The 27,454-nt window shown below is 50.9% G+C and overlaps 1 protein-coding gene across 50 annotated transcripts in view; it reads left to right on the top strand.

The window, feature by feature from the left end:
• Nucleotides 1-27,454, top strand: part of ADCYAP1R1 (ADCYAP receptor type I) — a 58,333-nt gene that overhangs the window by 9,471 nt on the left and 21,408 nt on the right. For 20 of the 50 annotated variants that reach the window (XM_078342045.1, XM_078342041.1, XM_078342036.1 and 17 more), the window contains 11 exons: nucleotides 1,369-1,490; nucleotides 3,013-3,118; nucleotides 15,524-15,631; nucleotides 18,132-18,152; nucleotides 19,243-19,284; nucleotides 21,636-21,745; nucleotides 22,209-22,306; nucleotides 22,781-22,913; nucleotides 23,865-24,018; nucleotides 24,407-24,467; nucleotides 25,058-25,127. In XM_078342045.1, the coding sequence (XP_078198171.1) occupies nucleotides 1,440-1,490; nucleotides 3,013-3,118; nucleotides 15,524-15,631; nucleotides 18,132-18,152; nucleotides 19,243-19,284; nucleotides 21,636-21,745; nucleotides 22,209-22,306; nucleotides 22,781-22,913; nucleotides 23,865-24,018; nucleotides 24,407-24,467; nucleotides 25,058-25,127 (954 nt within the window). In that variant the 5' untranslated portion in view covers nucleotides 1,369-1,439. Of the gene's footprint in view, nucleotides 1-464; nucleotides 589-1,368; nucleotides 1,491-3,012; nucleotides 3,119-15,523; nucleotides 15,632-18,131; nucleotides 18,153-19,242; nucleotides 19,285-21,635; nucleotides 21,746-22,208; nucleotides 22,307-22,780; nucleotides 22,914-23,864; nucleotides 24,019-24,406; nucleotides 24,468-25,057; nucleotides 25,128-27,454 lie in introns of all 50 variants that reach the window. The other 30 variants (XM_078342047.1, XM_078342043.1, XM_078342031.1 and 27 more) reach the window with 4 other exon arrangements.

Genomic DNA, 27,454 nt, shown 5'->3' with positions numbered 1-27,454 from the left:
AGCTCTGCCCCACTGGTAGGGGGTGTGCAAGGACTAATGGTTGGGATGCACATGAAGGATTTGCTTGGGCCCCCCACGGCCTCCTGGGCCAGGTACCTGTGGGTTAGCAGTGCCCTGATATGGGCCTACTCAATCTCTTTTATAATAATTTAATAGTAATAATTTAAAAATAATCATAACCATTGTATGGCTGTGCCAGAGCCTATATAGCAGTGCCTGTTGATGGATGCTTTGCTGCCCCATTTTTTATCGTTGATGCTATTTTAAAGGATGCTGTGGCAAATATGCTTGCATATGCTTCTTTTTGTCCAAGTGCAGACATTTCTCAGATGCAGAATTGCTGTGTTGTAGGGTATCTGTAGTAATGATCAAGTTTAGAAGCAGAGTATGCTCTTCCCCTGGGAGGGTGCTCTTGCAGACTCCTTTCTCAACTCCCTGTAACCTGTCTGTCTGGTCCCCACCAGTGGCTCCAGTCCTTGCAGACCTGCTTCCTTGGAGCTCCAGTAGGTCTGAGGCCTGAGCACACACTTCAGCTGTCACTGTGTTTCCCGTGTCATGGTTCAAGGCTTCATCCTGCAATAGAGTGAGGTAGGGCAAAAAGAGGGTGTAATTGTTAGGTGTAATTCCCAGGCAGCTGGAACAAAGAGGCCCTTTCAGAGGGTAAATTAGCTGGAAGGTGGCTTCCCTTTGGCGTTAACAGTCTGGAGCTAGGTGAGCCCTCCAGGCAGGCCTGGTGGCTGGGCTCCACGAGGTCACTTGGCAATCCTGTCTCCTCTCATAGTGTTGCTGCCTATACCCCCAGATATTCTTCATGTCCACACGGTCAAATTGGGGTTTGGCATTTGGGAAGGGTGAAAGAGCAGGAGCAGAGATCATGCGACACCCTCATACACAGAGGGTGCAGATGTGGCCACATGCTGCCACCCACATTCCATAAGTGCTAATAACTTCATCATGTACACACGCCTCCAAGCAAGATAGACCAGGAAGTATCTCTAGATGAGCATGCACGTGGCCAGCTAAAACTTTGTCACTGTGGAGGAGGGTGAACATGCAAGGATTTGGGGAGAAAATCCCTCTAGTGCCAAGGAGAAAGCCATTCCAGACCATGCAGGAGACTGCTGGAGCTGAGCCAGTGTGTGCCCACAGTATCCCCAGCACCGAGCACAGACTGAGTGCCTAGCACATGTTTGCAGGGCAGATGAAGAAAGAGCAAGACAGATGCAGGCATGGAGGTGGGGTTATCCTTGGAGGCCGAGAGCCATGCTGCAGGGAGCTGGGGGAATGAGGAAGGCAGGTGGTCTCACCCCTCCCCAACCCTGCCACAGCACTGGGCCCACAGGATTCACACCTTTCCTTCTTCTCTAGCACGGAGACACATTGGGGCTGACCCACCGCTGCTGTCAGTGGGAAGCCAGCAGTGCTGGCCAAGAAGCATCATGGCTGGTGTCGTGCAGGTCTCCCTGGCTGCTCTCCTCCTGCTGCCTATGGTAAGAGCCCAGGAACATCTCCTCTGGGAGCCCCAGGCTCACCTGAGCCCCTGCTCTAGAGAACTCATGTCTTTTGTGTGCCCTCAGCTCAACTATTCACTCGGCTGGTATTTCTGCCAACACCACCACTGGGCCCCCCAGCGCCTTTGTGTAAATCAGAAAAGATGTACCTTCCTCAAGAACCTTCATTGATTTGACCAGAATTTATTATAAAATGTACAAATCTTTCTGATGGTACTGTGCGGCAACATTTAGAGTTGCACAGTACACAATCTGCTCAGCTGAATGCAGGATCTCTGGTCAGGGCTGCCGAAGGCTCTTTTGATTTTCTCATCACCAGCCCACCAAGCCCTCCCAGGATAGAACTCAGAAGACTGCCCTCTGCGCAGATCTCTCCCTGAGCAAAGGTAGGGATGGGGAGTGAGCAGAGGAGGACTCCCAAGTACTGGTCCCATCACTCGACCTGAGAGTTCAGAGTAGCAGTGGGTGAGGCTTTCCTCAGGACCCTGGGTACCAGTTCTGTCTCTGCCCTGACTCACTGTGTGGTCAGACAAGCCTATCCCTTTCCCTGGAAACTGCCTGCACATCTGTGAATAGTAGGGACTGGACTCCGTCCCCAAACATGGCCCTTGGCAACTCAAATGCCTTGTGACTGCCTCCTCACTTGCTGACATCCCCCTGAGAACCATCCCTGCCCTGGGGGTTTGAGTTAAAGTGACAGCATTTGGAAGCAGCTGTCATGGTAGCAGTGCATGGGCTGTGAAGTTACTTGTCCTGAACTTGATGCCCATATCTGCTGTTAACTAGCTGTGTGATTTTGGGCTGGAGTTTCTTAGTCTCTCTGAGCCCCCGTTTTTTCTTCTGTAAATAAGGGTGGTGAATAGTCCCCACTAAATGGCACCACTGCTCCTTAGCCTGCAACTGCTGGGGGCACCTTCTCCCTGAGCCCCTGGAGAAGACGAACAATGAGATTTCTCCGCCCGACTTCTCCCTACCCCTTGTTTTCTCCCCTAAACTGCAGTTGTGGCCTTGTGGCCCCTGGAGTCAGACCTCCTGGGTTTCAGTCCTCGCTTTTCAATCTACTGAGCCATATGACTCTGAGCAGGTGACTTAACATCTCTGTATTTAAGTTTCCACATCTATAAAATGGAAAATGATAAGAGTAGTACTTCATAGTACTCTCCAGACCCGTATACACGCACACACATGACAGTCAGGATAATGCATGCACAGAGTAAAGTGCTGTCTATGCTTCCTATTATTATAAGATGTGGAAACTGAGACCCAAGGAGGGAGTGGGACCTGTCCAAAGCCACACATTGAGTTGGTGACTGAGAAGAGTCCTCATAGTATCTCTCAAGGTGAATGCCAGGGCCTCTGCTGGCCCTGACATCTATTGTCACCTTCCTCTCTGGTTCTGCTCCCTACTCCCCCCAGGACACTGCCTCGTGGGCTTTGGTAGGAGGGCTTGCAGGCAGGCCTCTGTGCCCGCTCCCACCATCCGTCCTGTGTTCTCCCACAGGCCCCCGCCATGCATTCTGACTGCATCTTCAAGAAGGAGCAAGCCATGTGCCTGGAGAAGATCCAGAGGGCCAATGAGCTGATGGGCTTCAATGATTCATCTCCAGGTGAGCCGGGCAGCAGGGAGCATGCCATGTCCCCAGTGCCAGCTTGTTAAACTGTTTTCCTGTCCTCAGGCCCACTTAGCAGAGAGTGGTCAAGGCTATGGGTTTCTGGGACCTTCAGAAAGCCCTCCAGGATACTGATGTCCTGGATCTGCTCTGGGCAATGATGCTGGGGTCACCCTCCTCAAGGCTGGTGTGCCCTGGATGCCTCGCGGCTGTTCTGGGTGACTGGACATGGCTGCCTTCTCTCCCACAGGGGCTGGGATAGCACTGGTGCCTGGGCTGAATAGTGGCTGTCAAGAGCTTGTTAGCAGGCAGCATGGGCCTGGTGGCAGCAGGGACACAGCTGTTGCCTGTGGCTGAGCTGTAAAGTGCTTGGTCAACCCAGGGCAGGTAATGTGGGGTCTTTTCCCACCTCCTCTGCTCATTCCATCAGCAGCCAGAGAAGAAGCAACAGCAGGAACTGCAGTCCTGAAGGCTCGGGTACAATGCTTCTCCTGGAGCTGCCTTTGAGGAGGGTCCTGCTTCTCTGTGCTGGAGGAAGCACACATTGCAGGACACTGAGCATTCTTAGCCTCTCCCATTAAATGCCCATGATGTCCCTCACCACAATGACAACCACAAAATGCCTTCTAACAGTTCAAATGTCCCAAGGGAGTGGTATGACCCCTGGTGAGAACCAGTGGCCCCATTGAACCCCTCCTCTGCCAAACTCCCCATTGTGCAGATGGGAAGCTAAGGCACATAAAGCAAAAACACCATCAGGTTTTGGCCTCCGGGGAAGTTGGGGATTTGGGGGAGGGGGCATCATAGAGCCCTTGCCAGCCCCACTTTTGCCTCAATCGTTGGAGGACTGGCTCCATGCTGCCTAAGGCCAGAGGGATTCATTTTTCCTTCTGGATCCTCCTGGCTCCTCTGAGCACCATCTGTTTAAACACTTGATTAATCTGCGGCCCAGTTAAATGTAATGGTCCCACTGGACAGAGCTCCCCGGCCAGTTGCTTCTCAGTGAACATTAACTGGTGAGGGAGCTACTTTGGGTCATGCTGGCCTTTGCCTCCAGCTGAGCTCTTGCTCAGCCCTAACCAAGGCTGAACGTGGGTTCGGGGCCCCATCAGTGAGGGAAACTGAGGCAGGGGTTCCAGAAGGGAACATAGTTGGAGGAGGCCAAACGAATATCCCAAGGATGTCTGGTCCAAGTCTCTGTTTGGACTTGGGAATGCTGAGTCCGGAGGGAAGGGATGGTGTGGATCACATGGAGGATCAGGCTTAGGTGGGTCTGGAACCCGGGTGTCCTGCTCCAACCCAGGTCCATTTTTCCTGCATCTCATGTCTCAGACACATCTGGGGTTGAGCAATAAAAGCATTCAGGAGGGAAGAATAGAGGCAGGGGCTGGGGTGGGACAGGGACCTCGGGGTAAGCTGTGTGCAGTTTAATCGCACACCTGCTTGTTGAATTCTGGGCTGAGAAGTCAAGATAGGCCCGTTCACAGGGATGTCGTGGCAGAGACAAGGGAGACGGATGCCAGGCTGCACATACAGCATCCTGGGAGGGGCCAGGCCAGTGCTGGAGAGGAGGTCTCACCCGCCGGCATGCTCTGGAGAGGAAGAGATGAGTTCTCTTGGGAAGGATTCATATATTGAAAATGGTTCCTTGCTTATCAAACCTGGCTGCACATCAGAATCACTGGGGAACTTTCAGAAAAATGCACTCAAGCCACAATCCAAACCAATTAAATCAGAAGCTTGGGTCTGTCATAGTCACCATAGATTTTAAAAGCTCCCCAGGCAATTCTAATGAGAAGCTGCTGTTGAGAACCCTTGAGTTCAGCCCAAGGGATAGGTAGGCATTTGAAGGCAGGGGAGAATTGAGGGCTAGATGAATGGGTGAACACTGTAGGCTGAGGAAACCACAGGAGGCGGGAGCCTGGTGTTTTTGGCAGTCTTCAGTAATGTCCTGTATTTGGAACTCAGAATTGGAGCAGATGGTTGGGCTATTGAGGGGGCATGGCAGAGGGCCCAGGGTGTGTATTTCATGTCCATTGCTGCTGGAGTTGAAGGTGGGGGAAAGCAGTGGCTGGCTCCTATGGAGCTGGCATCTCTGCAACTGCCCCAGGGGCTCCACTCACCCTCCTCAGGGACCCTGTGAGTCAGGGCTGTCCACAGGAGGTTGGGGTGTGAAGAATTCTCCAAGAGGTGAATGAATTGCTCTCCTTTAATCCTGTCCAGATGGGAGAGGAGGCTGTACCCTCTCACAGTCTGCCTAAGGAGAGAGTCCCTCATCTCTACCTCTCCCCTCCCTTGAGTCATAGGATAGGACTTTATAAAACAGAGCTGAGCTAATTAAGCAGAAGCAAAGGGCACCTATTAGGTGAGAAAGAGGAAAAGACTAAAGGCCCAGCTGGACCACCAAGTCCATGGCTCTTTCCTGCTCTGGGCCTCAGGATCTCCGCCTTTAAACTGAGTGGGATGGAGTGCATCATGTTAATGACCAGGCCCTCTATAGACTTCCTGTGTGCCAGGCTCTGTGCCAGTACTTCATTCTACCACCACAGCAGCGGGGCAGGGGGAGGGGTGTGGGTCTGTTATTACCCCTATTTCATAGATAAGGTAACTGAGGCCCGAGGAGGTTATGTACTTTGCTTAAGGACATAGTCTATTAAGAGGCAGAGGTGGAACTTGATCTCAGGCAGCCTGTACCCTTGACTTCTGGGATGCACTGCCTCTGAAGAGTGACACGCTCCGAGTCCCAGCACCGCTCCCCTCGCCCCCACCGCCCAGCCACAGCACCAGATATGGAATCTTTGAAGGGCTCTTAACACCATTAATTTTCATGTCTGAAAAATAGAGGAAGAGTAATACCTACCACATAGGATTATTGCATTAAGTGATAAAAGTCTGTGAGAAGTGTGAAGGACAATGTATGACATTTGCTAAGCGCTTAACTAAGATGTTGTAGTTATTAGGAGCTGTCATCCGACAGTGTTGGGGGTTTCCAGGGCTCCCACCTTTTGCTAGATCCCAGTTCTTCTGGGGAGTAGAGAGATCCTCTCTAGGAAGCAGGTGAGTGCTGCTTGGAACAATCCTGGAAGAACAGCAGAGAGGTTGGGGACCAGATCTGGGCTTCAGAGGGCAGATTGAGAGTACGGGAAGATGGAGAGAAGTGCTTGGCTGGGGAAAGGTAGAAAGGGGGCACGAGTAAGGCAGGTGGGCATTGGGCTCTCTGTCTCTCTCTCAGACACTCATGCATATGCACGCGCGCGCGTGCACACACACACACACACACACACGAACTCATTTAACTCTCACAAACCTATAGGCTTGGTAGAGTTTCACCTCCATTTAACAGGTGAGGCTGCTCAGACACAGAGCGGTTAGGTTGCTTGTCTCTTATCTAGTAAACCTCTGAGCCGGGAAGGTGGAACCAAAGTGTGCAGGTGGATGGTTCTGGAGTCTGTGCCTTCACTCCTGGGCTACATTGCTGCTCAGAAGACGAATGAGGAGACACCCTAGCTATCAGCTTTCCCCTTGCCAGGGTGAGAGGTCATATAGCAGAGGAGGCTACAGTGAGGATGGAAAGAGGCCTTGGGAGAGAGGGGCCCTGAAATGTGCTTGAGGTCTGCCCCTTTCTTAGCTATGAAAAGGCCAAAGGGTGTTTATGTTTCTAAGGCCTGGGATAGAATGTCTCGGCTTCTAATGACTTGCTTGGGAAGGAGAGGGGCAGGCCAGGGGGAGGGGAGGCCCCTGGAAGAGACTGCCCTGCAGGCTGAGGTTGGAGGACTCTCCTCCAGCGGGCCTCAAGTTCTTGGAGAGCATTGACCTTGCTGTCACCCACCAGGGGAGGCCTTAATTTTTCCCCATTGCCCTTTAAGAACCTCTAGCCTGCTCTTAGGGGTGCCCTGGCTGGAGCTGGGCTTCTTGGCTGCAAGTTCAAAACTCTTGGGAAAGATAGGCCTTCACACCTCTCATCACACCTGCAGCACTGTAGAGCCCCCAGGAGCATTTAAAGATGTTGATGTACAGGCCCCTCTCCAGACCAAAGTCTTCAGCATTTGGGTGTGTGTGGGGGCTCCATGTAGTGTTAAAAGCCTCCAGGCAATTCTAAAGTGTATCCAGGTCTGAGAACCACTGGCCAGAGCACAGCATCTACCAGGTCACTCATCCCATCTTAGGCAGAGAGCAACCTCTCAGGGCACAGACAAACCAGGCTGGGGAGCTCACCACTAGCCACGTCAAATATGAGTGTACCAAAGAATCGACGTCTGTGCATTGTTATTAATCTGTGCCAGCCCTCCTGCTGCATTCTGTTTCCTGCGCCTTCGCTGCCTGTGGGGCCCCAAGCACACACACCATGCACAGAACACTGGCCAAAGCTCAGCTCATGTCCTTGAAACACACTTGAAAAAGGAAACCTGACAGCTTGGTCCAGTGCCTGTGAGTAAACTCACAACAATGTCTTTTATAGAGTTTAACATACTTGTATATATTTTGTGTGTATGTATTAAATCTAGTAACATGAGTCAATTGGAACAGGAGCCTTGATCTGTTAGGTGGATTATGTCTGTGGCAGTGTGTGTGTGGCTGGGGGGATGCAGGGAGGTTCCAGGAAGCACTGGTTTCCTTCAAGCCCTTGCTCCTCACTGGTCCTGGGACCTCCACCCCAAAGAGAACTTAGAATGGTGCCGTGCAGAGTGGCTTTCAGAGTGGTGGCCAGGACGCAGATATGCCAGGGGTAGCAGGCAGGGTAGCAGGCAGCTCAACGAGGGTGAGAAATGGAGCCCAGAGAGGTGGCCGTGGGGAGTGAAAGCAAGCTTGCAGCCTGGCTTGATTTGCAAAATCCTTGGCATGTTTTAAAGGTGTTTATTGAGGAGAGGAGGGGGTTTGGAGATGCAGCCGTTTTGTCCCTCATTCCAAGTCCCCGAATGCTAATGGGACTTGAGCCAATACCAAGTTGGCTTTGTCATATGATGCCCAGGGAGGCTAAGGCCAGAGGTGGTGGTCACTGGCCAACCACACTGGGGACCAGAGCCAGCTACATGGGACAGGACCCAGGTCTGCCATCTCAGCCAGGGAGTGCCCTTTCTGCCGCAGTACTCTTGTGACCAGACGGGAAAGACAAAAGACGCCTGTGCCTGGGAACTGGCTTCATGGCTCGGCATCCCCAGGCCCACGCAGCCCCCAGGCTCTGTTCCCTCTGCAGTCTGCCTGCCGAGAGCGAGACCAGCACCTCCACCTTGCAGGGCTGCCAGTTTCCATCAGCCTGGAAGCCTTCCCTGAATCTAAGCAGGGTTGGTCGATGTGGTACTCCATGGGGGTCCCCACACTCTGGTGGAAGAGGAAGAGGAATGGCCATGGCAGGGTCAGCAGAGAGCAGGCTTGGAGGGAGTATGGGAAGGCCTGCTCATTGCTATTCTGACCTGGTCTCAGAGGCCTGTCCAGGGCACCAAGTGCCTGAACCAGTCCTCTCTACCCCCACTAGAGGGGAGAGAAGCACACAGGGCTGGGTCCAGGCTTCCCCATCCTTAGAGCAGGAGGAGCTTCTTGTCTGGGTCTCTCAGCTGCTCGGAGGCATCAGCCTGGGGAAAGGGTGGTGTCTTCAGGGACCCTCATGCTGAGGAACTTATTCCCTATCTGACAGAGGGTTTCACTTCTATCCACTGTGTTTTCCTGAAGTCTGGTTGTTCTCAAACTTGAATATCAGATTTTCTGTTAAAATGCAGGTTGCTGGGGCCACCCCCAGAGCTTCTGAGTAGATCTGGATGGGGCCTGAGCATCTGCATTTCCAACAAATTCCCAGGTGGTGTTGCCCATCTGCGGTCCACACCTTGAGAACCACTGACTTCCAAAGGGAAGGGTGGCATCTTTAATCCTCTGCCACCCCCAGCACTCAGCTCACAGTGGGGTCCTCATGTTGTGGAACAGAAACATTGGCTGTATAAGTTTTGGTAAATTGAATTGTTTTTACCCTTGGATTGCATGCCAAAATGGGGACCTTGTTCTAACAATACCAGGGCATCCTCAGGTGGCTTCTCAAAGGAAGGACCATGGCTTTGTCCGAGTCTCTTTGGCGCCCTGCCGTATGGAGTTTTGAACACTGTGGAACTGGACAAAATCATCACCATGACAACCCAGGATTAGCTCCTTATTTTGTTCCAGACAAAAGCTAATAGCTCATGTGTTCTCTCTCAGTCGCCCTGCCTGAGCAGATCCCTTCCCTTCTGCTCTCACACCTCACTGCCACTCCTGGGCACTTTATAATGTCTTAGGTGGGAGCAGCTCCAGAGAGTGTATGCAGCACTCCACCACCCACCCCTAGGCCTGCATTCCTCTGCCCACGTCTCCCAGCGGGGGCCTTTACACAGATGGAGCCACAGGCTTGGAGTGCCGTCAGGATTGGAGAGGTCTCATGGAGAACAGGACCAGTTCTGATTTTCAACCTCTGGAGGAGGAAGGGGAAGAGGGGAACTTGGCCGTGGCTGCACTAGGCCATCTCTTCCCTGAAATATGTTTTCCTGGCTGCTGCGTCCCTCCCGTCCTGGTTTTCTTCCTCAGCCTTCTTTGCTAAGGCCTCTTCTAAATGCTGGCACTTCTGTTGGGGCTAGGCCTATTCTCTCTTCTTTTCTTCTCTGATCTCTGCTCTCTCATTAGACAAAGCATCCATGTCTGCAGCCTGAATATCATCCCTGTGCTCCCCACCCCCAGCCCTCTTCTCCAGTTGTTACTTCTCTAGACTCCAGACTGTTATCCAGCTGCCTACCTGACAGCTGCCTCCTCTTGGCTCTTAGCACCATCGCAAACTGAACATACCCAGACTAAGCTCTTACTTTCCAACTTGCTTAATTCCTGCAACACCTGCTTCTCACCTGGCCCTTTCCACTGTGGCAAATGATCCATCCATCCACCCGTTCACCCGCCCACCGACCCACCCACTCATTCATCCAGACACTGGGTGACATCCTTGGTACCTCTCCCCGCTTCAGGATGTGTTAGTCAGGATGGCCTCGACTTTGCAGCAGTAACACGTCAATCTTAACATCTCAGAGACTTACACAGTAACATTTCTTGCTTGCATATATCATAGGCCAGTAGGGTCAGCCGAGGTAGGAGGTGGAACTCAACTTCACCCAGTCATTTAGGGACCCAGGTTTCTTCCATCTTGGAACACTGCTACCCTTAACATGTGGCCTTCAACGGTAGTACAGAGAAGGAAGAGAGGAAGGCTGAAGAAGCCTGTGAGGGATGTTTTAGAGGCTGGTTCTGCACTCCACCTACTCACCATTGGTGTGCCGTCAGTCAGGTGATGTGGGTGAGAACTAACAGATTTTTGCACACTTGCTAGCCAGGTCCAGCCAGTGTCTCCAAGCCCTGTCAGCCCTGCTCCTGACTCTGTCCCACACAGCACTCTTCCCCAACTCTGCTGCCTCCCCGTGTCTGCTATTGGATTATATGATCTTCCCTATACAACCAAATCAAAGTGCGACTCCTTTAAAGCCCATCTGTGTCAGGTCAAATAATGCCCCTCACCCTGCCCCGAGATGCCCACATCATCCTAATCCCTGAAACCTGTCAATATGTTACTTCACACAGCAAAAAGAAGTTTGCAGAGGTAATTAAGGTTCTTGAACTGAGAATTTTATCCTGTATTATTTGGGTGGACCCAGTGTCATCACGTGGGTCCTTATAAGTGAAAGGAAGAGGCAGGACAATCAGAGAAGGGAGACTTGAGGATGCAAAGCTGCTGGCTTCAAAGAGGGAGGAAGGGGCCATGAGCCCAGAATATGGGTGGCCTCTTAAATCTGGAAAAGGCAAGAAAATGGATTATCCCCTGGAACCTCCAGATGAAATGCAACCCTGCTGACACCTTAATTTTAGTCCAGTGAGACCCATTTTGGACTTGTGACCTGCAGGAATGTCAGATGATAAGCTTTGCCATTTTAGGACACTAAGTTTGCTTACAAACTTACAGCAGCAGTAGGGAATGATATACGACCCAATGACATCTCTAAGCATTGAGCATAAAAATCTAAAAGTGTTAACACAACCCACTGGACTCAGAGCTCTGTGCATGCAGAGACTGCCTTTTCTATTCACTCTTGTATTGCTCTGCAGTGTCTGACTCAGTGTGTCTTGAATAAATGAGTAATTAAGAGAGAGAGGGAGAGGAAAGTGGGAAGAAAAGAAAAGGTAAAAAAGGAGAAGGGGGAGGAGAAGGAGAAAAGGCATCTTGAAATCTTCCAGTCTCAACAAAACTAAATTTTGTTGTGGAACATATGGGTCTGTGGAAGCTGGACGTACTGTGTGTGAGTGGAAGGAAAATCAGTTGCTGCTTTTAGTTAGAAAAACCCAAGGCTGTCTAGGGAGTCCGACTCCCATCCCCCCAACCTCCAGGGAACCGGGCCCTTGGAGGATTCAGCTCTAATCCCCTGAGGCCAGAGCAGTTTCCATTCAACAGAGTAGTGAAGGTGGGAGCGCGCTGGGCCCTCCCATCTGTGCTGGGCTGGGAGGTGGTATCTGCAAGATAACTGGGCACCAGGGCATTCTGGGGAGCCCCAGGGAGGCAGCTGGGAGTCTTCTGAGACTTCAGCAATGCAGGCTAGAGGACTGGATAAAGGTCTTGGAGCTCTCGATAGGGCCAGGGACATTGTCTTCCAAACCCAGACTGGGATTTGGGTCCCGGGGTCCTGAGGGCTCATTCTGTTTCCCACCTAGAATGGGAACTGTTTTTACCACTCTAGAGAGGGCCCAGGCTGGGGACATAAGGGGTACCAGGAGGGCTTTGAAAGCTGTGGCAGATGCATCCTGAGAGCTCCCAGGCCCTGGGCTGGGGTGAAGCACCTTGGCAGATGCCCCTTAGGCAGCTTTAGCCACCCCAGCCATCCTCTGGGCACCAGTAGGTCCTTGGTGAATCGGTTTCAGATTTGAGCTCTGGTCACTCAAAGTTGGGAGTTCACAAGAGACTCAGTCCTCCCTGTACACATAGGAAATGTGAATCATGGTGGAGGGGGCGGTGACTCGCCTGAGTCACCAGTGAGCCTGTGGCAGAAGGAGATCAGAACTCGAGTTTTAGGGCTTCCGGTGCTAATGCTGTGTGGAGAGCTCCCCTTTCCCCCAACTCTGCCCTCAAATGTCAATTTCACAGCTTTGTGTTTTTCTCCACACACTCGCCTGCACTTAGTAAATAGTAGTTAAGAGACTGCATCCCCTGTCCTGCTGCCAACACGAGAGCCCCCCCTTCTCCCCTCGTGCCACCCTCCCGACCTCTGCAGCCCTCCCTGCCCTTAACCCTCACGACCCTGCTCGTTCTGTCTGAAGTGGCCCCGTGACCTCGGCAATGTCAGATGGCAGCAGCAGCTGGTTGTGCCAGGGCCTAATGGTCTCTATTAAGGGAACAGCTGTTGGCTGGGGCTCCGGAGGCATGGGCCAGATGCAGCCACACTCCATGGCCGTTCCGCGGTTAACATGGGCTGCAGCAGCCAAAGAGGTGCTATTGGTTCTCTTTCAAGGACATGATGTCACAGCCAGGCACATGCTAGTTAGATGTCCTCTGCTAACCGTTACACAGGAATCACCGATGACTGGCCCATTGCTCTGAGACCTGGTACCCAGCTCCCTTCATCCGGCCTTTAATATCTTTGCTTTCTTGGCTTTTTGTTCTCAGAGCTTTCTATGGTACGTCTGGCTCCCAAACTCTGTCATTTATGAGCAGGATGCTATGGGCCAATGTGACTGGGTACGGATTCCAAAATAGCCTGGTGTGAATTCCGAGACAGGATTTTCTCAATCTAGAAGCTGTGGATACCTTCTGGTCCAAACAGCACTCAAGCGTCATGGACCTCAACAAAGACTGTGAGCTCATGGCGCCTGCTCCAGGCCCCTCCTCTTCCTAGCATCTTCCCAGGTGTCCTCTGGGCCCTGTCAGCAGCCCTTCCCCAGGTCATCTCATCTTGCAGGTCCCTGCTTCACCTCCCTGCCTATGGAGGCCTCTCGGGCGAATGGTTCCCAGGGATACCTAATTGGGATAATGAAATTAATGATTCTGACAGCAGTAAACAGGCACTGAATGAGCCTGGCTCTGTTCTGAGAGCTTTGCACATGTGAATTCATTAATCCTCACAGCAGCCCTGTGAGGTGGGCACTGTCCCCGATATGGCACAGAAGCCCTCTTCATAGCCTTCTTTTATAATCCCCTAACAGATGGAGGCCCCTTTCCTGCAAGTCTCCTCTGCTGCCTGGCACCCCACACCTCTGCCTCCCACCACACCTTTGCCACTCTCTCCTGCTTGCATCACTACATGCATTTCCTCTGCCTACTCCATAAATACGGGGTCTCCATGCTCCGTCTCCATATGGAACCCATAGCGGGGTTCCCTCCTCCATGCTCTTCTCACTGTACATCCCTTCCCAAAGTGAGCTGTCTCATCCCATGGCCTCAACCACTACCCATAGGCTGGAAGGAAAAGTGAGTGACAGGGCCGTGGGCAGGGTCGTAAGTACCATATTACGGATTGAGGTTACTAAGAGCCCGGAAAGTGTGGGATAGTTGATGAGGGCTTGTGACACGGCCAGATACTCATTTTGAAAAGCTTGTGGTTTTAGCTCTATCGGGTTTGTGTACCTGTGGTCTCAGTGAGGGGTCCTAGTCCCTTCACTGAGTAGGGTAAAGGGATAGAGAGTGAGGCATGGATTGCATAAGGTTTCAGGGTAAAACCAGCAAGGGCTTGACCAGGAGCACCAAGGTGAAGGAGATGAAGTGGGGTGACTCCCAGGTTTCCAGCTGGGACTGGAACAGGCAATCAGGTTTGGGCAGGAGATGCTGCATCGAGTCTTGGACTGCTGTGTTTGAACCATCTTTGGTCCTTCAAGGTGGGGGTATCCAGCAGGCAACCAGCTGTGGGCTCTACCCTCATGGGGTGGACAGAACAGAGGACTGGGAGTTGTCAATATACAATTCTGTTATGTTCATGAGCAGGGTGAGTTCTGAGGTTGGCAGGGTGGGCAGCCAAAGGCGGGGCAGCTACCAGCACCTGCATTCGGTTGGGGCTGCAGGGTTGGACCCAGTCAGGGCTGAAATCGTTCCTTGGATTTGGCAGCAAAGAGGTCACTGGTGACCTTCTTGAGGCGTGTTCCAGCATTGTGGGAGGACAGAGCCAGAGAAGTAGGAATGGAGCAGAAAGAGGTGGTGTCAGGCAGTGCAGGGAACTCTACAGAGGCTGGTAGGGCTGGAAGGAGAGGCAGGCACAGGAGAAGAGGGGTCAGGGGAGCTGCTGGGCCCCCAGACCTGAAAATCTGGTCATCAAGCTTGACAGTTTCCTCTTCCTCGCTGCTCATGTCCAGTGAGGCACCAAGTCTTGGGGATTCCTAAGCATCTCTCAATAGGCTTGTCCCTTCCTCTCCATCAGCCTGGAGATGCTGTGGAGGCCTCTGCAGCAGTCCCTGCCTCCACCTTTTCTGGTTCTGGGTCCTTTCACAATTCTGGCTTGGTGTGTGCAAGCTTCTGCCTGGCTGGCTTTCCCCCTTCTCCAGCTGATGAATTTGTGTCCCCTGCTGGGCTTGCCTGGGGGTAGGTGGAAGAAGTGGAGCAGCAGTCTTAGACCAGCCTGTTCCTGTCCCTCCCCATAGGGCAGATAGGGGACCTTGCTGAGGGGTGGATCTGAAGTGGGACCCCTCAAGGGTGGCTGAGGAGGGGCTTGGGTGAGGGATGTGGGAGAGGCTGCCACAGAGACCCCTGCATCTCAGCATCTCATTCCTAAGGATCCAACCTGGCCTGGTATGTCTCCCCTCCCCACAATCTTTCCAGATTGTGGGGCTGTGGGATGGTGTAAAAACAGGTAAGGGCTCCCTCCTTCTCTACCCAGGAGCTCTTGAGTGTCTTGCATCTCCATCCCTCTTTGAGGGATGTTCCTGGTACGGGGCTGAGCCCTCCCGCAGACTGTAGGCCTTGCCTTCCCTCCCCTAAACTGCTCCTGGTCACCTGCAAGGGCCCGGCTTGTGAGCTGTGGAGCATACCTCAGTGTGTGTATATATGAGTGTGTGTGTGTGTGTGTGTGTACATGTGTGATGTGTGATGTGTGATGCATGTGTGGGGGATATGATGTATGGTACATGTATGATGTTTGTGGTGTGTGCATACATGTGTATAGTGTGTGATGTGTGTGGTGTGTGATGTGTATATGGTATGGTGGGTGTGATGTGTATGTGGTGTGTGTGGTATATGTAGGTGACACGTGTATGATTTGTGTGTGTGTAGTGTGTGCTGCGTGTGGTGTGTGTGATCTGTGTGGTGTGAGAATGTGGTGTGTAATATGTGTATATGTGTGGGGTGTGTATGTTGGTGTGTGTGATGTGTATTGGTGTGTGTGTGCGTGTGTGTGTGTCTGGCCCCTCTCACCATGGCTGTCTTCTCCACAGGCTGTCCTGGGATGTGGGATAACATCACATGTTGGAAGCCCGCCCATGTGGGTGAGATGGTCCTGGTCAGCTGCCCTGAACTATTCCGAATCTTCAACCCAGACCAAGGTAGGTTTAACCCAGAGGCTCTTTAGATCACCCTTGTCTAGCCTGCTCCCCAAACTCGGCCCCAGGCAAGCACCAAGGACAGGGAGGCCACCCTTTGGGCAGAGAATCCCTGCTCCTGAACTCAGGTGCGGTGTGGGGGATGAAACCAGACATGCACACATGGGGACACAGGTACATGTGGGGACCATCATTGTGGGTAAGATCAAGGCTGTGTCCTCAGGCATGGGATCCATCCCAGGTGTCACTCATCCTCTAGCCCGGACCCCTGTCTGTCATCTGGGGAATGTGGCCCTGTGGTCCCCTCTCAGGGTACCTTTGTGAGGGTAACGTGAAGCAATGTTGTAGATACCACTTAGCACAGGACTTGGTGAGTTTTGAATGTGCAGTAGTAAATGTTAGCTGGGATTATTGTCACCATCCTCCCACAGCGACAGATCAATCCTCAGCAGCCCAGCGGGAGGCATGGAGAGAGACGCGCATGTAGACATCCCCCTCAGGCAGAATGAGACGCGTGGGGAAGGCAGCTGGACACAAGACACCCACATCCATATTCAGAGCCACTTAGATGCTGGCACAGGGCCTGGTGGGGCGGGCACACAATCACATTTGCTCAACAGAGCATTTTCTGGGCCCTCAATGCCCTTATGCAGTTACTTGGGCTCAGATGGGGAGGAGTCTGGCCTCAGGGTGCCAGGGGAGAGGGTGCCACACATGGGAAACAGTGCCACAGTGCTGTCAGTAACTCGTGGACATGGGCTTGGAGGCATGGGTGTGAGATGGCACCTCCCTGAGAGGGAAGGCTGGGAGGGTGCAGTGTCCTGAAGATCTGAGTTTGGGGCATGTCTGTGTTTGAGGTCTTGGGGGCCCCTAACGTGCTATGGAGATATCCAGCGGCCCCAGAATCATAGAGGAGCCTGTGAGTTGGGCAGAGTGTCCAAGCTCTGTGCCCAAGTGGCATGTAGGGTGAGGGCAAGGGAGAGAAGGAGATGCTCTACCCACAGACAGAAGCCCCAGTAGCCCTATCTCCATTGCAGGGGGCATCTGAGGGGAAGGGATGGCTGCAGATGGCTCCTTTGCATATGGGTCCCATGGGCTCTTCCAGGATGGTTCCTGCCTTTCGACTGAGACCTGTGAACCTTCCCACAGGCCTTCTACCTCATCCCTGTGTCACAGGAGGCAGGGTGGCCAGCTGAGGGCACCGAGTTGGGGCTGGGCAGGGTGAGCTGGTGGGGCTGGCTTCAGGCAGGTGACTTACTGAGCCACCTCCTGGCCATCAAGCAATGGGTGGGGGCTCCTGAGGGGATCAGAGGGGTCCAAGTTTTGTGTGGCCATGGACCTGGCCTTAGTGTTCTCCTTTCCAGCCTAAGCCTTAGGCTGATGTCCTTCTAGAAGGGACGAGTTTCCAGGCTGCACTCTGGCATTGAGTCCTGCCTGCTGCAGTCCCCTGACCTCTCTGAGAGGAAAAAGGCAAATTTGCTCTCAAACCTCAAATTCCAATAATCGACTCTGCCCTGGAGGGGGAGGGGCTTGCAGGAGGTGGCAGAGAAAATAGTGGTGTGTGTTGGGGTCCCAGGCCCCCGTCTCTGGCTCCCACCCCAAGGTTTGTCTAAGATGTACTCCACCCTGCAGCATACCTCCACCTCCAGACCACCTCTCGGCCTAGGAGGAGGGGGGCATGGAACTCTCCCATCTGAGGGCTTGGGGACTGGGTGTGACCCAAGCAGGCTGCAGTGAATTTTGAAAGAGAATACAGGCACTGGAGTGAGAGATACAGTAGGACTGGAGGGCTGTCAGGCATGGTGGCAGCCAGTGAGTGATTCAGCCTGATTTCCAATTCATTCCTGTAGAGCCAGCTTAATCACTTCCTCTGTTCATGTATTTCTTTTATTCCATCATTTCTTTAAAGTTTATTGAACATCGACTCTGGGTCAGATTCCATGCCAGACTCCTCCTTCTCAACATCAAAAGGCAAAATGAATCAGCAGTAAAATAAGATTTTCTTAAGATACACTTTCCTCCACACTCCCCCCTTCCTCTGGAAGTGGCACAATGAAGGTGTTATTCACACCTGATTCTTAATGGTTCATTATGGCAGGGCCTTTTAGCACCTCTCTTCACAAAGCTTGATTGGTGAGACTTGACTTGAATACTTGGCAGGGAAAGAATGGAATTCCTCTTTCTTCTCAGTTCCCAGGTAGCCTGTTGTGATGACTGGCTGTGTAGGATATTGGAGAGACTGGAGATGTGGGAGCACTAATCTCCTTCCTCCTCTCAAATGCCTCTGCCCATTTCTTTTCTGGAGGTCTCCAATATTCCCAGCTTATAGTCCTCATACCTTCTGGGTTCCCCAGAGCCCCTTTTTAATGTTTGAGGGTGGGAAGGAGGAGGAAGTGATCAGGGCCCGATGAGAACACCCCCTGACTTCAGCCACGCTGCTTACTTCTGACTTCTCTCTCTCTCTCTCTCTCTCTCTCTTTCTCTCTCTCTCTCTCTGTTTCAGTCTGGGAGACCGAAACCATTGGTAAGAGGAACCTTGGTGAGGACAGACCACTGTCTCTCTGTCCACCCAGCAGGAGTCCAGCCTCAGGAGATCCCAGGCTCTGGCTGCTGGGATTGGGGCAGGGGTGGGGGTGGGAGTGGAGTAAGAGGCTCATTGGGGATCAGGTTCTTTCCTCCTTCCTCCCTCCCCTCTCCCCCATCTTGGCCATTCTGGAGGTGAGGGTACAGGAAGATGCAAGACACAGATGGGACCTCGGGGCCCTCACAAGCTTATTTGGGAGGATGGGACTCACCAATGGAGGGGCTTACAAGCTCACACATAAGTGTAGGTGCATGCATGTGCATACGTACAGACCTGAACATGTGTCTGAGTCCATGCAGACGGTGATATCCCTGACACCTAAGAAGCCAGAATGCACAGTGAGCAAGAGAACAGAAGAGCGAATGATGCAGCATGCAGGCAGAATAGTGAAGTCAGGAGAGGCTTCCAGGAAGAGGTGTCATGTCAGCTGGACCTTGGGTTTTGAGAAGTGGGGGTGGCATGTCAGCTGGACCTTGAGTTTTGCGAAGTGGGGGTGGGGGTGGAAATGGGGTCTCATTGCTAGCAGGGGTTTGAGAAAAGGGTGGAAATGGGAATGAAGAGTAGAGAGAGAAGAAGAAAAATTGTCTGAAGATGAAGTCTTCTGGATTCCCTTGATGAAGGGCAGTTTTGGAGGCTGAGGTGGAGGGCTGAACACCAGAAAGGAAACCACATTGCTGTGTTTTGCCCTTTTCTTGAAAAGGCCCAACCATCCCTTTTCATTTTCTCCCATTCCTCTCCATTCTGGAGGCCCTCCCATCCTCCTGGCAATGCCCATTGCCATTTCCTGTGGAGAACTGAGTCCTGGACCATCCTGAACATCACAGAAATGCAAAGCAAGTGAGACTGGTGTTAGAAGGTGGCACGTGTGAGACAGGTGTGCGGCTGCTGTGTGTGATGTTGCCTCTTGGCCAGGACCCCATCCCCTCCTTCCTGTAGACCAGGGGTAGCCTGAGCCTTCCAGGGTGGAGAGCAAACAGTAGCTAACTGTAAGGCAGGCATTTTGATACCTGCCTATGTCTGTATTTTGCAGGAGAGTCTGATTTTGGTGACAGTAACTCCTTAGATCTCTCAGGTAAGGGGATAGGCTGGGGTCAACCATGGACTGGCTGGAGGGAGGGCATCTGCTGATGTGTCAGCTTTGAGAGCTCCATCCCAGGCTGGGCTCTGCCCCTCTGTGGCTGGGTGATCTTTGGCTGGTGACTTTTTTTCTCTGAAAAAGGTACAGATTATCTTCCCAGAAAAACTCAAACAGAAAACTGTGCATAGAATTTCAGGGGAGCCACAGATGTCTTAGGGTCTCCTTGTGGACTTCAAGTAAAGAAGTCCTGGATTGCATGAACCTTGACTGTTTCTGAACTCCAACATGTAGAACAGTGGCTCTCAAGCTTTAACCATGTTTCACAGTTACCTCGTGTGCTGTTAAAATGCAAGTTCCTGGCAGTCTCTAATTTATTCCACCTGGGCTGGGGCCTGAGAATGTGCTTGTCTCACCAGCGTCCCAGGCGATGCTGATGGGCTGATTGGGTAGGGCAGCCCTTTGGGAAACGCTGCCCGAAAGTTCTGTGTTCCTGTGCAGTCTCTGGGGCAGATCAGCCTAGTGAAGTCGATACAATCACTGAGAGGTTTTGACAATCTCAAGAGCACTCCATCTTCCGGAGATTTCTGTTAGAACAATGCAGTGGTGAATTCATGGAACAGTTCTGAACAAAAGGGTTTATACTTCTCTGAGCCCACAGTGTTATAAAAAGGAAAAAAAGAAAGAAGGAAATAAAAGAAAGGAAATGGCTTTTCTCTCTAGAACATTTTTTTTTCAAAAAATATTGTGTTTCAAAGCAGCTTCCCTTTCCTCTTCCCACCACCTTGATGTGAGCAAAACGGAGAGGAAATGAGGCCCAGGGAGGGGAAGGAGCTTGGCCATGGCGGTGATTTCCCTGGGACATTCAGACTTTCTGAAAGAAGTGTTCAGAGGGACTTAAAAGGAGGTTGCCTGAAACAGATTTGCTGGAAGAAGGGACAGTTTGGCATCAGCTGTGGGACAGAAGTGAGCTCCTTTGCTCCCCCTGGGCTGCCAGCTTCCTCCTTAGCCTGTGCCATAGAACTGAGAGTTGGAGAAGGTCTGGAGCCCAGGCTCCCCATTGTGGGCAGAACTCTCCTTTCTGGCAGCGTTGCCTGCATCTCGGAAAGTTCATTTCTGACTTTCTTGGCTAAAGAGAACTGGCCTTAGATCTTCTAATGCAACAAGTGAAGGACCCAGATTGGAAAAGTAGAAGGATCTCCTCTCCTGGCCTCTGCCTCCCGCAAAGACTGACCTGTTGCCCCCTTTGCCTCCTTTCTGAGTTCCCTGGAGGTGACCTGTCCAGTAATATAGGTACTGGAACCCCTTTTCTGCAGGTGTCTCTTGTTTTGTGTAATGCCCTGGTCTTCGAATGCTGTGAAGGGAAGAACCAACTGCATGTGGTCCTGATAGACCAAGTACACTCCCAATGTCAGGCTGGGGTGACACTTAGGTGCTGGGCTGGAGGAAAAGGGGGCTGCTTGCTCACCCCCATCCCACCCTCGACATGAATGGCCCACCATTATAAACCATCGGGTGAGGGAAAAATGAAAAAGCAATCATGAAAGGCTAACATAGCCCAGGCAGGGCAAAAACCAGCCTGGATTCTACTTCGCAGCCAGCAAATGACTCACTTGATGGCCATGACTGAATCCAGCCCTCGAGTGTCCCACTGAATGGCCTTAAAGTCAATCAAAAGAAAATTAAAGTACATTAGTGACAGGAGACAGTCCCCCAAATGCTGAAAGGCAAAACTTTAAAAGAAACTCCAAATATAAACCTTCATAAGATCCGCCCTAGGTTAGCGGAGGTCTGGACCTTGTTAATGAAGTAAGACCTGTGTCCCCTTGTGGGATGTCACAGCTGCTGTGAGGCTGAGAGCTTAGAGCTCCAAGGGAAAGCATCACATCAAGATGTGTTCCCAAGGTGTGCCAAGGATATTGCCCATACCCTACAGTCACCAGAGGGGATTCCTGAAAGCGCCCAGATCTCCTGACAGAGAATCTTTGGGGGCAGGTCTGGAATCTGCATTTGTGATCTGTCTCCCCAGTGGTTCTGCACACTGACATTTGAGAAGTGTTGATACAGAGCCCAGGGGAGGACTCAGGCCCATCCCTGATGAGCATTTGGAAATGTTCCAGAGGGGAGGGGTGCAGGGCTGCTGGGTTCAGCTGGTGCAGTCTCCCCATCTTTGGTTGAAATGAGCTTGCTCCTTGTCTCTCCAACCCTCCGATTAGCAATTGCTGATTTCCAAAACCTTCTTCCCCCGTGCTTCCCAGTTGGTCATAGAGGTTTCCAGGAATTCCCATTGAACATGTAATTTTTGCATATGAATTTCAGGTTCTTGCTGAGTTTTATTTTTACTGCAGACATGGGAGTGGTGAGCCGGAACTGCACGGAGGATGGCTGGTCGGAACCCTTCCCTCATTATTTTGATGCCTGTGGGTTTGATGAATATGAATCTGAGACTGGGGACCAGGTGAGTGTCTGCACCCTGCTCCCCAGAGGCGGTGAGGGCAGGGCTGAGGAACCTCAGGTCAGGAGGCAGCATTCATCAGCACCTGCTGGAGCTGAGAAGCAGCTGTGATGCTGCCTGTGCTTCCCATCCTGGCTACTCTTCCAGGATGCTGGGTTAATGCCAGGCCCAGCAGGGGGCTTCCTGGACCTTTATGCAGGCCAAGGCTGCTGTCTGTTCTGATTGGACAGTACTCTTGCCTTCATCAGCATCTATTGAGCATCTGCAGAATGCTGACACTGTGCAAAAGGGAGTAAGAGGCTTGGCCGGGGGAGGAGAGGTGGTGGAGATGAGATCAGCAGAAGAGAGGAAGGAGCTAGGCCTGGAGGTGGGCAGGCCCTGGCCTGGGAGACTGGGTGCAGGCCCGAGGCGGGCTGGCTGGGGGCAGGTCTCACATGAAGCCCTGTATGTCCTGTGCCCTGTCCAGGATTATTACTACTTGTCGGTAAAGGCCCTCTACACGGTTGGCTACAGCACGTCCCTCGTCACCCTCACCACTGCCATGGTCATCCTGTGTCGCTTCCGGTGAGACCCCCAGCAACATTCAAGCAAGCGCCAGAGCTGGCCAGGGCCTCAGAGGCCTTGGTCCATGTCTCCCCTACCCACTTGATGTCAGCCCTAAGAGGCCCCTTGGAAGGCATTTCCCCCACCCCAAGGATAACAGATGGGAAACTTCACCCCAGAGAGAGTAACTGACATGTCCAGGGCTACGCAGCCAGGCAGAGCTGGGGCAGGAGATCTGCATTCCTTGCTCTTGTGTTCATGGTCTAGATAGACAGAGGCCACAGGAGGGAGAAGTCTGGCCATGTGGGGTAGTGGAGCTGGATTATAGGGGCCTGGGGGTCAGTGAGGATCTAGAGAGGTGGCAGGAAGGAGGGTGGCCTGGGTGGGAGACCTGCTGAGATAAAGCCACAGAGTTGGCCCATCGCAGATGCCCACATGGAGGGCGTGAGATGCTGTGGGGTCCAAAGCTTCTTTCTACCTGGCCCACTCCTGTAGGAAGCTGCATTGCACACGCAACTTCATCCACATGAACCTGTTTGTGTCATTCATGCTGAGGGCGATCTCCGTCTTCATCAAAGACTGGATTCTGTATGCAGAGCAGGACAGCAACCACTGCTTCGTCTCCACCGTGAGTGAGCTGAGCAGGCCAGGAGGGCTCTGCCGGGAAGGCCCCGCACCATTCCCCTGGTTCTCCAGGATGCACATTACCTGCCTGACACCCTGCAGGTCAAGTGTGTTCCTATAGGTGAAGGCATTGCCCCACCACCCTTGGTTTATGTGAAAACTCAGGAATCAAGTTACTAGTAGCCGATGAGCCAATGTACATCATCACTTCCAGCCAAAATGCTTCCTGCCCCTTGGCCTGAGTGTTGTATTTGGTAAGGCAGTGGAGGAAGGTCAGGTGGGAACGCCAAGTCCCACTTGACTGAGGTGGAAATTCAGGCTGAGAGAGGGCTTACCCAGCCCTTGGTCATTTAACTAGCCTGGAATGGAGCCCAGGTGCTGATTGGCCAGGGGTCTATTCCAGACACCTTCCCAGGTCTCATACCTCTAGAGGAGGTGGCATGAGGAGAAGCTGGGCTTTGAGGAGGAGGTAGGTTAGGAAGAACAGTGTAAAGTCCAGGCCTTGACCAGGAGGACATGTGTGGGGGACCTCCATGAGTAGAGATTTCTGGAGGCCAGGAATATAGATGTCCCTGCTTGAAAGGTGTCCAAATCCTCATTATAGTAAGGAGCCTCCTGCAGCGTCCTCTTGGCTGCTTCTCTCCCTCCTCTCCGCTGAGGGAGATAGGGAAAGAGGAGGAAAGTGAAGGGGAGTGCGCTGGCAGTGGGGAGGCCTGTGTCTGCCATCGTCTTCATCCTGTGTGTGCAGTTTTGCCTCCATGGGCAGCTTTGACTCAGAATCCTGGGATGCTGTAGTTTCAACTCTTTGATCCAGGAATGTCGACTCTCTTAGATCCTTGGGCTGTTTGAGTCTGAGCATGCCAGAGCCAGCATGCCAGAATCCAGGCTCTAGGATTTTTCCCTGCTCCCATTCCTGTTGGTCTCACATCCCTCGCCCTGATGCTTCTCCTTGCAGGTGGAATGTAAGGCTGTCATGGTTTTCTTCCACTACTGTGTCGTGTCCAACTACTTCTGGCTGTTCATCGAGGGCCTGTACCTCTTCACCCTGCTGGTGGAGACCTTCTTCCCTGAAAGGAGATACTTCTACTGGTACACCATTATTGGCTGGGGTAGGTTCCTGGCTACTTGGACAGGCTCAGGCCTCATGGCCAGGTGTGTCCTTGGTTCCGCCTTCAGGAAGTGTCAGGTGAGGAGGGCTGCCCTGCCCTAGGCTAATGGCCTGGGCTCTTTCTTGGACTCTTTCTCGTTCTTCTTGCCTGTGGAAAACCCACTATCTGAGGGAAGAGCTATGCCCAGGAGTCCTCTGAGAAACAAGGTAGCCCTTGGTCCAAGGAAGATATCAACTCTCAGGAGGCCTGGGTGTGAGGGACAGTTAGAATTCCCAGGAATTCCACGTCTCATGGCAGAGCGATAGCCCCCGGGAGCCCCTGGTCTGAGGCGGACATTGGACATGTTGGTTTTTCTGTTGTCATGGACCTCTTTTTCTTGTTCTCTCAGGGACCCCGACTGTGTGCGTGACGGTGTGGGCTACACTGAGACTCTACTTTGATGACACAGGGTTAGTACATGCTCGAGAGTCAGGGCCACAGCACAGAGTAGATTCTTACAGATGGGTTCTCAGTGGCTGCCCTGACTTCACATGAACTTCCCCCAAGAAACCATTCAATTCCAGGCCCAGACTAGAGCCCAGCACTGGGCACCACCTGAGCCCTGGCTCCATGCAGGTGACCCATCCAGCTGTATCTCGGCCAGAAATCCAGCAAGAGAATGTGCTAGGTTTCTGAGCCCTTTTAACTTCTGCACTCAACTCTGAGTGTCTGCTTTTCTTTTAGGGAGGGGAGGAAGCATGTTAAGGGGGAGGTCACACCCTATGAGCTGTAGGACTCACAGGGAAAAATGGTCCTTTCCCAGGTGCTCATTGGTGATCCTGAGTTTAGGGCTTCATGCCCTGCCTCGATAAGTGAGTGGAGGGAAAGATAGAGGCTCAGAAGGAGGGGATTTTCAGAGCCAGGACCAGGCTGGAGTCTGCAGCCCCACTTTCTGCAGGGCCGAAAGTGTTGGGCTCCCAGCTAGGTGGGGCAGTGTCCTTCAGACATCCACACCGCCGACTCATGGATGCGATCTCGTTTCTCTCTGTCCATCTTTCAGCTGCTGGGATATGAATGACAGCACAGCTCTGTGGTGGGTGATCAAAGGCCCTGTGGTTGGCTCTATCATGGTGAGTGTCCTTGGGATAAAGAGGAAGGGAAGAGACGGGGTCCTGGGGAGCAAGGCACAAGAGGAAGAGAAATGAAAGAGTCCCTACACAACCTAGCTTCCTTCTGTCATTGTAGTCTGTAACAGGGATGCACAAACTATTTAGCTATTTTCTTAACATTAGAGATTTATACTGTTCCATTTTCCTCATTACAAAAAATAGAAATAGTTTCGTGCATAATTTTGAGCATGTGGAAATATTTCTTTAGAATAAACCCTTAGAAGTGGAATTGCTGGGTCAAAAGGGGTAGAAATTTAAAGTTTCAGATCCCAAATCGCTTTGCAAAAACCCTTTAACAATTTATGCCTCCTCAGGAAGAGCGGCTCATTTCCCCATTTCATTATCTATACTTATAATATCAATCATTTAATTTTTGCACAGGCTAATGGAGGATAATGCTGGCTCATCATTTTGATGTACGTTTCTCCGTCTTGCTGGTGTGACTGAGCATTTGTTTCCAAACATTGACAGTTTGTTTTTCTTGTGAATATTCCTATTTATCTTGTTCAGTTTTCTATCAGATTTTCTTAGTTACAGTTGAAAGGATAGTTAACACTTCCTTTGTTGCATATGTAAGTATATTTCCATTTCTGCATAGCATTTGCACAGACAAATGGTCAAGATTTCTCTTAGTGAATTCCAAGCCTTATTTCTGGTTGATGGAGGCCTTTTCCAACCAAGATATAAAAAGATTATTCTTGTCCACTTTTTGTGGACTATTACATGTGCATCTTTAATCCAGCTGAAATTTTATTGTTTTGTCTGTTCTGAAATGATATTCAGTTTTATCTAATTTTTTCAGTGGATGGACATTCTACCCTCTCAATCCTTTTTATTGAAAAGGATTATGTTGAAAGGTCATTTTATTATAAACCCTCAATATACTGGTCTTTGGTTCCAGACTTTCCATGTTACTAATCTATTTGTCCATTCCCATGGCAGATGCACCATTATGCTAGTTACTGTAACCTTGTAGCATGTTCTGGTATGCAGATTTTCCCTTTGTTATTCTTTTGCTTCCTTCAAATTTTCCTTGCACGTTTACTCTTTCTGGTGTACTTTTGAATATCCTTGTCAAGTTGCACCAGAAAGTCTAGTTAAGATTTGTATAGGAATTGCACTGCATTCACAGACTAATTTGGAGGAGAATTTATGTTCTTAAAAGATTGAGTCATCCTCTCCAAGAATGTGGCATGATTCTCCATGTATTCAGTCTTTTCTTATAGAGTTAAGCTTTTTAGTTTTCTTCCTTGTTCTTGTTATGTTTACCTCTAAGGTGTTTTCCAGTTTGGGCTTTAAGTGGGTCTAGGAATCATTCTTTCATTGTATTTTCTAATGGGCTATTGCTGCGTTAAGGGAAAGCTATTGATTTTTATGTATTGTGTCTTTTCTTAATTATGTTTCTGAACTTTTTTTCTTTCTTTTCAGTTGGTTTTCATGAAATTTCTAGGTAGAAAATTATATAATCTTCAAATGAAAATAATTTTTGCTCTTTCATTCCAGTGTTTACATCTTCTAGCCCTTGTTTTTCATAGGGATGGTGTTTGCTCTAGTTTTGGCGGTTACCCTTCATCGAATTGGGAAAGTTTTTCTTCTTGCCTTGTTTCTTTTTTCTTTTAATAATCAGGAATGGGTGTTGAATTGTATCAAATGTGTTTTGGAGACATTCATTGAAGTAATCGTTTATTTAGTGATGGACATTTATAGCATTTCAGTTTTCCTTCATTACAGACAGTGCTACAATGAATACATTTATGCATATCTTGAACATATGTGAATGTCTTTAGAATAAATCTCAACAGTGGAATTTCTGGGACAAAGGGTATGTCCATTTAACATGTTCATGCAGATCAGATTGCTCTGTATGAGCAAGCTACAAGAGCGCCAATTTCCCATGTCTTCGTTGATGTTTCTGCTACTGAATTATACTTGCTGGTCTTATGGGGATAATGGAAGCTTATTGATTTAATTGGTTATTGTAACAAATATTAGATTTTTGGAGGCGCATTTCTGGGATAAAACCTTTATTAACATGATCTGCATATTCTTTTACTATGTTGCTAAATTTTCTTAATATTTTGTTTAAATTTTTTGGCATCGTTCTTCATAAAGTTCTATGGTCTTAGGTACATGGGTTGTGTGCATCTGTGTATTTTCTCTCCTTATTTTGTTTTTGTAGCAAAATTTTGTTAGCCTCATTGGTAATCCAGAGGTTTACTTTTTTTTATTTGCCTTGAAACAGTTAAGCAGTATGTAAATGATATCTTTCTTAAAGTTATTCTGGAACT

Source organism: Callithrix jacchus, chromosome 11 (genome assembly GCF_049354715.1).
Source record: "Callithrix jacchus isolate 240 chromosome 11, calJac240_pri, whole genome shotgun sequence".
Taxonomy (NCBI): domain Eukaryota; kingdom Metazoa; phylum Chordata; class Mammalia; order Primates; family Cebidae; genus Callithrix; species Callithrix jacchus.
This window is presented reverse-complemented; position numbering and strand designations above follow the sequence as displayed.